A 12,356-nucleotide genomic window follows, 5' to 3' on the forward strand; every position below is an offset into this window, starting at 1 on the left:
GAGTCTCCTGCTTGGCTGTTACTTGGCTCTCCTGCCGGACATCACTTGGCTCTCCTGCCGGACACCATCCAACTGCTTCTGGTGAGCAGTGCTGTGGAGCAGGGCTCTGTGCCACAGCCAACACTTGCCTCCATGTTTCCCATAGTGGACCAGGAGCACCATTTCCAAGACAAATATTTATTTTATCGCTTTCTGGATGACGAGCACGAGGATGCCCCTTTGCCTACTGAGGAGGAGAAGAAGGAGTGTGACGAGGAGCTCCAGGACACCATGCTGCTGCTGTCACAGATGGGCCCCGATGCTCACATGCGGATGATCCTGCATAAACCGTGAGTGAGAGCGCAGGTGGCTTACCTGGCCAACCTCAGGCTGTGTCTCCAGTGGCCTGGGGAAGGACGCAGGGCTCATTGCAAAAGTGCTGGCCTTCCCTGGGGGTAAAAGGAGAGGCCCTGAAGGGGTGACACATCAGTGTCTGTCTCTGTTTTCTTTTTTCTTTTTTGGTCCAAACACTTCTCTTTCCCACTCAAATGAGTTAAAACTTTAGAGCGCTTCAGTGGTTGACTCAGAATGTCAAATCTGAGCCTCCACATTAAGTGACCTGTGGCCAGTGGCAAACAAACTGCTTTGTTTCTATGCTAGACTGCAACAGCCCCTTCTTTGTAGTGCCAGAGGACAGAGGTCATCGGAACCATATCCCCCACACCTGTGCTTATGTTCATTCATTCATTCATCTAGCACATCTTCCTCCCCCATTCTGCACTGCACTTTTTTTTTTGGTGGTGGTACTGGGGTTTGAACTCAGGGCCTCTCGCTTGCTAGACAGGCACTGTACCACTTGAGGCCCCCTTTCCTTTTTTGTCTTAGTTATTTTTCAGATAGGGTCTTATGCTTTTTGCCTGGACTGCAGTCTTCTTACCTATACCTCTGTGTAACTGGGATTACAGGCATGCACCATCATAGCCAGCCCGGCACTACACATTCTTATGAAAACACTACTGCTCCCTTAAGCCCTTTCAAGGCTTCCATTAAGCTGGGGAGGCAGTCTGTCCTTCCGTCTGAGGGGAAACCACCTCACCTGCAGTAGCTACCCCCCAGCTGGAGTTGAGGCCCGAAATGTTAATCGGAAATTCAGAACAAAATACATTGAGTCCCTCTAACTTACATGCCCTGCTTATTGATTGTGTGGTGCACAGAAAGCACGTAAAACACAGTCCTGATCCTCTGGGAACCCATCACACTAAGAGATGGCTTGACGCTTGGTTCTGAAACCACACACATAGGCTTCTGTTTTTCTGCTGAAAGAAATAGCCCTGCACCCTGAACCCAGTGCCAGCCAGCTGTGGCTGTGGACTCTAAGTCACTGCCTTGGCCAACCTTGCTTCGTATCAGGTCCCGACAAGAGAAGAGAACTGTACATGTGTGGTGCATCTGCTAGGCATCTCCCAGGAGAGAATTATCCCTCAGACCACCTTCCCCAACGTCTGCCCCTCACATGCTCTCAATGGCCTTTCTGGACACAGCTTGCTTTCTTTTCCCCAGGATTCTGTCCCTTTTACTTGCCCATCTCTGTGCTGCACAGGCATTTCAACATGTTCATTTTTGTCACACCGTGTCCCCTTTGTCAAAACTTTCTCTTGGGTCTTAATCTCCCACACTGTATGTTTCAAAGGCCTTCCCTCATCCCAGTTGGTACCATCATCCTTAACTCTAGAACCAGCTCTTCAGGCTTCAATACCCTATCTTCAAACAAAAATTTAACAGGAAAATCTAAAATATCAAACAGAAAAGCATGAACTTTGCTGACCTAAGCAGGAGTAGGGTCCAAGAAACCTGCCCAGCCAATTTGTACTGTTTCTCCCTGAAGGATCATAGGGGCAGGTAGCTGAGGGCACACAAGGGAACCCCTAGGGCTTGGAGAACTCAAGGGAACAATGCCATTCTAAATCAGGCTTTCTTTCTGCTGAAACTGCCTCCCTCTTTCCTGTCTCATAGTCCATTTTTTGTCCTTCCTCCTCATTTCTTGGGTCCACCTTTCTGCCGTTCTTGCTGTCACCTTCGTATCATGCAGTGGGTCTGAGCCAGGGGTGAGACAGACCCCATGGGGCATTTGGAAATGTGGGGGGGGGTGTTCGTTTGGTTGTCAAAGTACAGGGGAGAACACACTGCTGGCATTCATTGGGAAGAGGCTAGGACTGAGGGATACCAAATACATGGCGATGCTTGGGAGCTTCATAAAGGAAAAAGCTGCCCCTAACACACTGTCTCTATTGAGAAGCATTGCTATAAACTGCGAGTTCTTAGAGGCCCCAGGTAAATATCATTTTACTTCATTCACTCATTCATTCACTAATATTTATTGAACACCTACTTTGTTCCTATGGTAGGAGCTAAGGTCTTAAGGTGATCATGAAACAAAAAGTTTGCTCCTCCTTCTTGAATCTCTGTGTAGCAGCTCTACATTACACCTAGGAAGCCATCAACAAACCTTTGCTGGGTGAGTGAGTGAGTGAACACACAGCCAGTGCTAGTGTCCCCTCAGCCTTGAGTTGCTTCAAGGAAGGCACAAATGCCATTTCATTCACCAATATTTTTGAGCTTCTATCAAGTAGACTGAAAGAAAAAGGTCACAAAATAGTTCTTGCCTTTGAGGATTTTGTAATCCAGTGGAGAAGCACTCCTAAAGTAGACACAAATGGAACAAGTATTTATGGAGTGTCTTCTGTATGCTATAAGCATTTGTGCTTATCACAGAGGCTTCAGAGCTGGGTTTCACATGTCCCCTTAGGCATGAGTGCTTCTGGATGAGGGTGTAGCTCAGTGGTGGAGTCATGCATGAGGCTGTGGGTTCGTTCAACCTGCAGCACTGAAAAGAAAAAAAAGTGGTGGTGGAGAGGACTTGGCATCATTGTTCTTTCATTCAGCATCGGGTTGCATGAAATTTGACAGTACAAAGACTCTTAACTCTTCCAAAGTTAAGAAAATGGCATTCCAAAGCTTAGCTCTTTCAGACTATCACTGGATGATAAAAGTACAGTTTCCATTGGCATTCCAAGATACATCATTTGGTGATTTTTTTTTCCCCATCTTCCCAGTTTTTTAGGGAAAAAACATTGGAATTAGACTGGCAGTTCTTCTTTTGGCTCTTAGATTTTCTTCCTGATTGAATGACAGCTCCCAAGGGATGGGAAAGTGAAAAAAATAAGGAATCTAATTTTGTGAGACAGATATTCAAATTCTACACACACACACCATTTTTTTGGATCTGCTAAGAAAGAAAATAAGCTTAATTGATCAAGAATTGCCAATATCACTGCTGTCCTTGAAAAGATCAGCTGAGCACTTTGCTTCTAGAAACTGAGGACCTGTTCATAGGTCCTGGGAATGTTGACTCCTTACTGCCCAAATTGCCAAGTCATTAAAAAATGTAGAGGTTAGAAGATGAATTGGCTCTGTGTCGACCTGGGCAAGACCCCCAATTTTTGAGCTCAGCACAGCTGCATTTTATAATAGTCACCACTGCCAGAAAGGTTGCAGAACTCTGATAATTATTGGGAAAGAAATAACACAATATTCTTTGATGAGAAGATTACTTTGAGAATTTGATTGTATAATGAAGATGTTGCTTTGAAAGGTACTTCCTATTGTTCTGAATCTGAGACTTGCTAGCCAAAAAAAAAAAAAAAAAGTGTCACTTGTTTTGACAGGCTACTTAGAAAAATTCTCTGTTTATTACATTAACTGCAGCATTTTAACTGTCAAACTATGAAAGAATGTTCTGTAGTTTAAAAAACAGAATAGAGCTTCAGGGGGAATTTTTTGGCACACTCTTGTTGCTATTGGTATTGAAAAAAACATATATTCTGAATGTGAAATTAGCTTTTTGTGTGGTGGCAGACGGAGTGACTCACAATGCCTGTGCTGGCTGCACAGGTGCAGACCTGGTTGGCATTTGGGGGCAAGTGCTACAGAACAGTGACAGTTTGATGGTGCTGTCTCAGCTCAGAGACAGGGACATCAAATGCAAAATGAGCTCTTGGAGCTTATTGTTTTGATTTTGCTTTATAAGTCTAAAAACAAGAGGTTACCCTATAGCAAATAGATACAATAGCGACCCTTACCAGCAGAAATATGCATTTTGGCTTCATTTGAGCAGGTACTTTGGATAGGAAGCCTTGAGCAAGAAAAAAAAATTGTGGAAACTTGAGGCATCTGGATACAAAAAGATTTCAAGGAGACAGGATGCCCTTGCCACACAAGCCTTCCAGCCCTCCAACCCCTTCCAAGTAAAGTGAGACACAATGCTCCAGTGTTTAGAATGGTCAGACTTGCTTAGGGTGGGAGGGAAGTGGATGGGCCTTCCCAAATCTAATTCTCAGTGTGCAATTCTGAAATTCCCTAAATGTTCAGAAGCTAAATAGTTGAGAAAAGAGATGAACCCATTGAACCTGAAAAAAGGGAAAAATAACATAGAAAATTATGTTATATAACCTAAGAATTGTTGGTAGATTCTGGAGTCTTCTAAGTGGGTTTGAAACTCAGAAACTTGAGTTATTTCATGTGATCAACTAATATTTTTCTAACATAGACTATGGGGCTTATGGATGAAAGGAAACAGTTTAAGGTGAATCAAGTGACATGAGAAAATACCATGGGTGGGAGGGAGGGTTGTTTGTCCATCCATCTCAATTGGTGGCCTGAAGACCAGAAGTCCTGCAAAGGTCACTGTTCCACACGCTTGCTCTAGAGGGTACTTGAGGAACCATGTATTTTCTCTTAATTAGCAGGACTTGTTTTAATAGGATTGTTATTTGCCGAAATTGTTTTTGAGGATATGAAGTTTGAAATCCTGATGATTATAGGGGGATTTGTTTCCTAGGGAATCTTAGAATAACAAGCCTACACTCAGTGGTGCCAGGGATTTTGGTTTCTGGTAGGACATACCAAGACCACGTTCACGGTCATGCTGTCCTTCCTCAAGTACCAGTCAGGGCAAAGGGAAAGCGTGAGTGGAACTGCCTAATGGTAGGAAGTACGGGCTGCACTGTGAGCCCTTTCCTCCCATGCAGGGCAGTCTGCCTTTGTTTTTACTCAAAGATTGCTGTGCTCTCACTGCAAGCTTGTAGAATGTTCCTGATAAGTGGTTCCATAAAGTGGATCATTTCTTGGGCTTGGGGTTTTCATCTCCCCTGTAAAAGCAGTTTAGCATGTCTGCATGCCCACGAACGCCACCTCTGGATGGCTGCCATTATGATTCAGCCTCAGGAGAGGATGGCTGTAGCTGCCTATTTGCAGTTTAGGGTTCATTATAAGATTACCTCAAGTTTTTAATGACTTCTTATTGTTAAAGGCAATCTGTCCATTGTGGAAATTTTGGAAACTACTCGAAGGAGTTGCAGAAAAATAAATAACACCTGCGAGCACATCTCCCAGAGATACAATTGCTATTAACATTTTGATGCTTAGCCCTCTGGTGATTTTTCAGTCCTAACATTTTACACTTGGTATGATATTCTCTTTTAAACTTTCTTTACTGCTGGGATTTTTGAGGCGATGCAGAGTGTCCTGTCTTGTGAAAGTTCCTTACTGCATTCGGTTTGTGATGGCTGCATGTTAGGTTGATTCTCAAGCGTGTTTCTTAGAGGAGCAACAAAGAATATTATTTTAGTGTTCTTCGCGAATGAAGGAAGAACGCTTAGCCCAACAGGGGCCCAGGACAGGGGTGAGGACGCCCTGAGAGCATGGTCACACCACGAGTATCAGTAGAGGAGCGAGAGAGGAAGGCTGCCGTCAGATTAAGGGGGACTGCTACGCTCTCTGTGTACCTTACACGCCGTTTTATAGCCATTTGGGGCACACTGAAGTGTTTTAAAGGGAGGTGAGGTGTGGTCGGATTTTCAATAGGTCCATTTCTCCGGTAACTGTGGAGAATAGGCCACAGGGGCCAAGACTAAAGCCAGCCAGCCAGATGTCTTTATGAGATTAAAATTCATTATACTTTGAGAATTTAATGACAGCATTTGAGATACATGTATCTGATCCAAGAACCTACTAAATAAATTGAAAGAAATACTGAGCACAACAGCCAGGATTCTTTTGATTTTTTTTTTTTTTGGTGCTACCAGGGTTTGAACTCAGGGCCTCATGCTTGCTTGGCAGACACTTTACCACATGACCCATGCCCCTTATCTATTCTTAGCAATACCATTAACTCATCCAACATCTCCAAGGTACAAATCTCTTAAGCTATAAAATGAGTTTAATAATGGCTGCATACCCTCTCCCTACTTAAATGGGACTGTAAGTGGAAACACAGTGCAATTGTGTTTAATCATAGTGCATGTGTGCTAGGCACTGGGATGAACAATTATTTAGTCATTTCAACAAAGCTCTGAGGTAGTTAACTAATATACTTCCCATTTTATAGATTAGGAAACAGAGGCTTAGGCTAAACCAGTTACCTGTGGTTATCCAGAAAGTGGTGGGCCCAGGATTTGACCCAGGTCTGTCTGACACTGAGCTAGTGTTCTTTCTTTCCTGGACATCACCACTGCCATGATGCTAAAGGAATTCAGAATGGCCTTGTGGGTTTCTGCTGTGCACATTGGTGAGGAAAGATTGATGAGGAAATAATTATTACAGGTTAACCTTGTCTCTTTAAATTACTACTGTATACATCTAGAATACAGGCTCTCCATGTTCTCAGTTAATTCTTACCGCATAGGATGGCATGTATGGCGTCATCTACTGTGGAGAAGCAGGCTTCTAGTTGGGGGAGACCCAGATGTGCCACTAGTGCATAATGGCTTGTGACAATAGTGGAGATTTTCCTTTCCTGGGACAGTTGTATGCTTCTGGGACCTGTAATTCTCATGCGTTTATCTTATGTCCAGTGCTTTCCTAGGCATTGTCAGCTGCAGAATCCAAATGGCCTTGCAGGTCTAAACTCATTCCACAGAAGTGAAGTGCTTTGTGATTAGTGTTGCCAGGTGGAATATGGGATGTCCAGTTAAACTGGGATTTCGGATGAATGGCAAGTTTCTATATAAATATGTATATTTATATATACATTATCTATATTTATATCTGTAAGTGAGTTATACATATATTTATTTCATGCAGTATTTTTGTTTGCTAAATTTGGCACCTAACTTAGGATAGTTAATTGTCTTCTCTTCACAGCTCTCTTAAAGAGTTGTTGGAAAACTTAGTCTAAAAGCAACCTAGAAAGCATGGAGAACCCATAAGCCCTGAGGAAGTCAGCTTACTCCACACCCTCTAGCCAGCACCACAGGCAAAGCTTAGGAACTAATAACTGGATACACCGAGCTAATTATCACCCATATCACAGAAGAAGAAATTGAGCTGAGTAAATGCCCAGTGCTTTTCTTTTTTTCCTTTTTTGGCAATATTCTTTCTACTGTTGGGTCATCTCAGGTTTGTCCTTTCTAATAGATTTACTGAAGAAGCAGTAAAATGACCCCTTAAAAGGTAACTCATCTGTCCCTAATTAAGAATTAGCTATTTGTAAGGGGAAAATAATAAAGCATTCATCTCACACCTCCTCTAAACTCTTTGCATTTTCTATTTCACATGTAAGTCTCATACCCAAAGTTGTTTATTCTTCTGCACTTACTGTTTAGGCATTTCAAAGAGAAATATTTGTAGTAGTATCTTAAACAGTTCAGTGTGAAGCTTCTAGAGTGTTCATGTAAAACACTTTTGCTGGAAGAATATTGGGATATTCATTTCATAAACACTAGCAAATCCATTTCCCTAAAAACACTCAGGGTTCAGAGTCTCCAAATCATGGAACCCTTACCCCCCGTCCTATGGAGATAACCTCATTTTTCACAAATGTTCATAAAGCTTTTGCCCTTTACTGGAAGTATAGACTGAATTTCTAAATTCACAAACAAGCAAACAATCCCATGTACACAGGTTTTGCTGTCAGACTAGAAAATATCTGATTGCATTTAAGTTTTTAAAGTATTCTTTTCTGGGTTAAGGATAAAGTGAGCCAGTGGCAGGTCATCGAGCTCCTGGAATGCCCCTGACACTTAAGAAGCATGAGGCCAAGCTGGGAACTCATGTCTACAATCTTAGCTACACAGGGGGCAGAAATCAGGAGGTTTGTAGTTCAAGGCTAGCCTGGCCAAAGACAACAACAAAAAAGTTTAGCAAGACCCCCCATCTCAACCAGTAAGCTGGACTTGGTAGCACACATCTGTCATCCCAACAATGTAGAAGGCTGTAGGTAAAACTGTCATGGTCTGAGAGTGGCCCTGGGGCAAAAACACTAGATCCTAGCTGGAAATATAACTAATGCAACAAAAGCGGGTAGGTGGAGGTGCGACTCAAGGGGTAGAGCTCCTGCCTAGCAAGCACGGTTCAAAATGCCAGCTCTTCCAAAAAATAAAAAAACCAGCGTCCTGTGAAGTGAAGAAAGGGAGGGGGAGCATTTTTTGCTGTACAATGAGGTACAAAACTTCCCTGAAGGGAAGTGGAAGAAGCAAGGTCTCTAGAAGTCTCAAGAATGTTAAAAAATGATCTAAGTTTAAGAAAGGACTTAGAATTAGAGGTGAAATCTTGAATCAAAAATAAGTGTCCCTCATAAAGCTTTTTTTTTTTTTTTTTTTTTTTTTAATTTTGAAGCCTTGATCATAGCTTATGCAGATAGTCACTACGTTGGCTTCTCTGGTCATTTTCCTCATATACCAGGGTCTACTAGGGGACACGTCTACAGGAAACTGGTGAGAATTGCTTTCTCACCTGCACATTTTATCCCCGGCCATGCCAGCATGCTGCCTGGTGGCTAGATGAACCCCTCATTTTATCCACGTTCCAGTAACTGAGGTGCTCAGTCTCTGACCTTGATAAATTCCCCGATAAAACGGTATTTACCAGCAGCTTCCAACATCACCTGAGCCCTCCCGTCCTTTAATGTGTAAACTGCTTCCCCATCCATCCCCGTTTATTATCTTGTCTATAACTAGACATTGGCGCCGGAATGCATCCCCTGCAGAAACTAGGCCTTTCCACAGCAGGATCCGACAAATCCACATCAATGCGGCACCACGCAGATTTGTAAAGAAGCAGAGATGCCTAATATCTCTTGCTGTGACATCAGGAGAAGGACAAGTAAAGACCAGGTACATTCACTGGCTGCCACTCAGAGCAGTCAATTCACTTTCCCAGCCTTGTGGGTTCCTCTTATGAAGGTACACGGGAGTTAACTCTTCCCGCCTTGGGCCGTGTTCCCTGTCCCCTTGAAAGCCAAATTGCCTTCAGTCCTTGGGGCCCTTTCATTACTGTGTGAACAGACTGAGGACTGGTTTGTAGGATCATTTCTCCATTTTTCCCATCACCCCCAAAAGACCAAAGCATGAAAGGTACTTAGTGTCCTCTGTTTGCCGTGAGAAACCGCTTTTAAAATGTGACTTTGTTCAGTGGTTGTGGTACACTTGGTTTTAGATGTTCCCAGGTGCTCTTTGAGGGTCGGGGGCAGGCCAAGGGGAGCACCTGTCTGAAGCAAGAGTGGAGAGGCAAGCCTTTCCTAAGACGCCAGGTAGCACAACAGCCCTGAACTGGTGGCCTCTGGGGAGGCCTGGCTTGTGCCGTTATTCCTGCTGCATACACTGAGATCCACTGAGCTGGGAGAAGAGCTCAGGTTTTGGCTCACTTTGGTGGGCACAGGTTGGCCAGACTGAGTCTTGTTCTGTCTGGCCTCCTCCCTGGGGTTTACCTCAACTGTCAATCCCAAAGACATGTTGAGGCCTCTGAGGGACAGGGTCCTGGCTCCAGGCAAAGCTCTCAGGAATGTTTTTGTTGCTTTGTGAACTGTGAGCAGACCTGCTTTAAAGTAAGCCTCTTCACACCTGGCAGCCCTGCCGTACCTCACCTCATTAAAACACTTGCTGTAAACAAGACCAAAGGGCTCTTTGTGCCTGGGTGGATTGCCGACTGACAGTGGCCTGCCCTGTGATTCCAGTGGGTCCTTAAAACCAGAACGTTGGGTTTTGGCTGCCCTTATGGTTTTCTTTCTTCCCTTTCATGTTGAATGTCGTTTAAGGCTCAGAAGCTAACGTAATTTTAGACACTGGTCCATTCTCTTTCCAAGTGCCACTTAAGAGTTTCTCGTGAGTTCCTATGCAAGTCTTTATTTCTCTGTTTGATTACTGATGAATGAAGGACCAGGGGTGGAGCAGGCCGCCTCACAGGTGTCTGTGTAGGTGTGACCCTGAAGGTGGCAGGGCTGACCCTATAGTGAGGTATGTTGCCCAACAGGATTTATTTTATAAAAGGTATGGGGGGGGCTACAGAGACTGAAACTACCCCTTTTTTTTTCAGTGGTACTGGGGTTTGAACTCAGGGCCTTGAACTTGCCAGGCAAGCTCTTTATCACTTGAGGCAGGCCCAGCCCTCTTTGATTTAGTCATTTTTCAAATAAGGTCTTGTGTTTATATATGGTCAGGCCTGTACCACAATCCTCCTATTTAAGCTTCCCATATAGCTGGGATGATAGGTGTGCATACCCAAGTCCAGCTTTTATTGGTTGAGATGGGGTCTCACAAACTTTGTACCCAGGCTGGTCTTGAACCTCAGTCCTCCTGATCTCTGCTTCTCAAGTACCTGGGCTTATAGTTATGAACCATTCTTTGCACTATTTGCCAAAATAAAGAGAATTTCCCAGACATGGAGCCGTTGTATGCCTGGGACAGTCACTGCCCCTGTCCTTCCTGCATGTGTCCCAAAGGGCCCAGGATTGTCATTTGCTCTGTTCTGCATCTCTCAGGCTCTAGCATCTACCCTGAGAGTCTTCCCCGAGTACCTGTCTTAGCAAGCAGGTGTCAGGGTCTCTCCCAGAGGTAAACTCTCCCACTGTTCCCTGCACCCTGTGGCAGGTGTGGGGGAGGAGGGGTCAAGGGCCCAGGTGACCTGAATCCAGGAATCTGGATGAACCACCTGGACACTTATGCTCCTCCCTGTGCTTGTTGACACAGAGCTTGACTTATCCACAGCACTGTTTTTCTCTGTGGTGATTTCTTCTGTGAGTGTTGGGCTGAGGTGCTTCCAGTCTATTCTCGGACGTTCTGTTCATTTTTTGTTTGACAGTACTGAGATCTGAGGGCCTTGCACTTACTAGTCAGGTGCTCTACCATTTGAGCCACACCTCCAGACTGAAGATACTCTGTTCCTATCTGCTTTCTACTACCCATGAATTTCTGAAAGGTTCTGATCTATGGATAATGCTCGTTTGGGGGTGGGAGGGGTGCTTGTTTGTTTTCTGTTAGACTTTTGGCATGACAGACAAAAATATGTCAAAAAAGGGTCCAACCCAACAGGTGCTGCTGGTTGGTCTTGGCTGGTCACTTCGATCCAGGCCCCCAGTGATCTTACAATAGACTGAGTAACTTCAGCTGATCTAAGATGGTAACAACTGGATGAAGACATCCATGATCCTAGGGAAACATACGTTTTCTATCACTTCATGGAATTTGGAGTGAGAGGTGAAGTTCATCCTTTTCACCCTATCTCCTTCTATCAGTAATTACAATATCCTCCCCCCTTATCAATGAAAAATATGGTCCATGAGTTCCATGAATGGAAAAGTTGTGGATAATATCTAACCCTCTGTATGCTGTGTTTGTTTCATATATGTGTGCAAATGTGTGTATATATATATACATATATGTATATACATATATATTGAGATAAAATTTAGTTTGTAAGTTAGACGTAGTAAGAGATTAACACCAATAACTAATGATAAAATAGAACAACTATAATCATTTACTATAATGAAAGTTATTTCAAAGTTATGAAAACTATTTATTTCTGGAATTTTCCATTTAATATTTTTTGGACCTCAGTTGGCTGCAGGTGTCTGAAAACCACAGAAAGTAAAACCACAGATAAGGGAGGACAATGAACGATCTGCCATGATGCAAATCAAAGTGGGATGTGCTGTGGGAAAATAACAGAACTTAGGCCCCCATTTCTCTCAGGCAATAAAGCGAAACCTGGTCCCTGATACAACTGCTGTCCCCCCTCAATTCAGCACGAATTGTGAGAAGTCCCACACTCATGCATCCGATGAGCTGTGGTGAACACCTACCCTGATAATAACGCCACCCTGCATTTGTGCTATATTTACAGAGTACACAGTGCTTTCCGCACATTAACCACTCAACCCTTACAGCAATTCGGTAACGTATACACGCATGCACACATGCAGAAACAAGGCATTTGACCAGTTAGGCAGCTAGAAAGTTCATGCTTTAGATCACAAATGCAGCTTCTGCTTCAAAGCCAGTGCCCTGTGCCCTGTCATACTGCTTCTCTTTAGAATAGTTATC

The 12,356-nt window shown here is 43.8% G+C and overlaps 1 protein-coding gene across 8 annotated transcripts in view; it reads left to right on the forward strand.

Moving 5' to 3' along the window:
- The window catches only part of Rapgef4 (Rap guanine nucleotide exchange factor 4), a 277,285-nt gene that overhangs the window by 195,375 nt on the left and 69,554 nt on the right, over window positions 1-12,356 (forward strand). For all 8 annotated transcript variants that reach the window (XM_074071113.1, XM_074071114.1, XM_020166059.2 and 5 more), the window contains one exon: window positions 146-329. In XM_074071113.1, the coding sequence (XP_073927214.1) occupies window positions 146-329 (184 nt within the window). The remainder of the gene's footprint in view (window positions 1-145; window positions 330-12,356) is intronic.

The sequence above is a fragment of the Castor canadensis genome, chromosome 4 (genome assembly GCF_047511655.1).
Source record: "Castor canadensis chromosome 4, mCasCan1.hap1v2, whole genome shotgun sequence".
Classification (NCBI taxonomy): domain Eukaryota; kingdom Metazoa; phylum Chordata; class Mammalia; order Rodentia; family Castoridae; genus Castor; species Castor canadensis.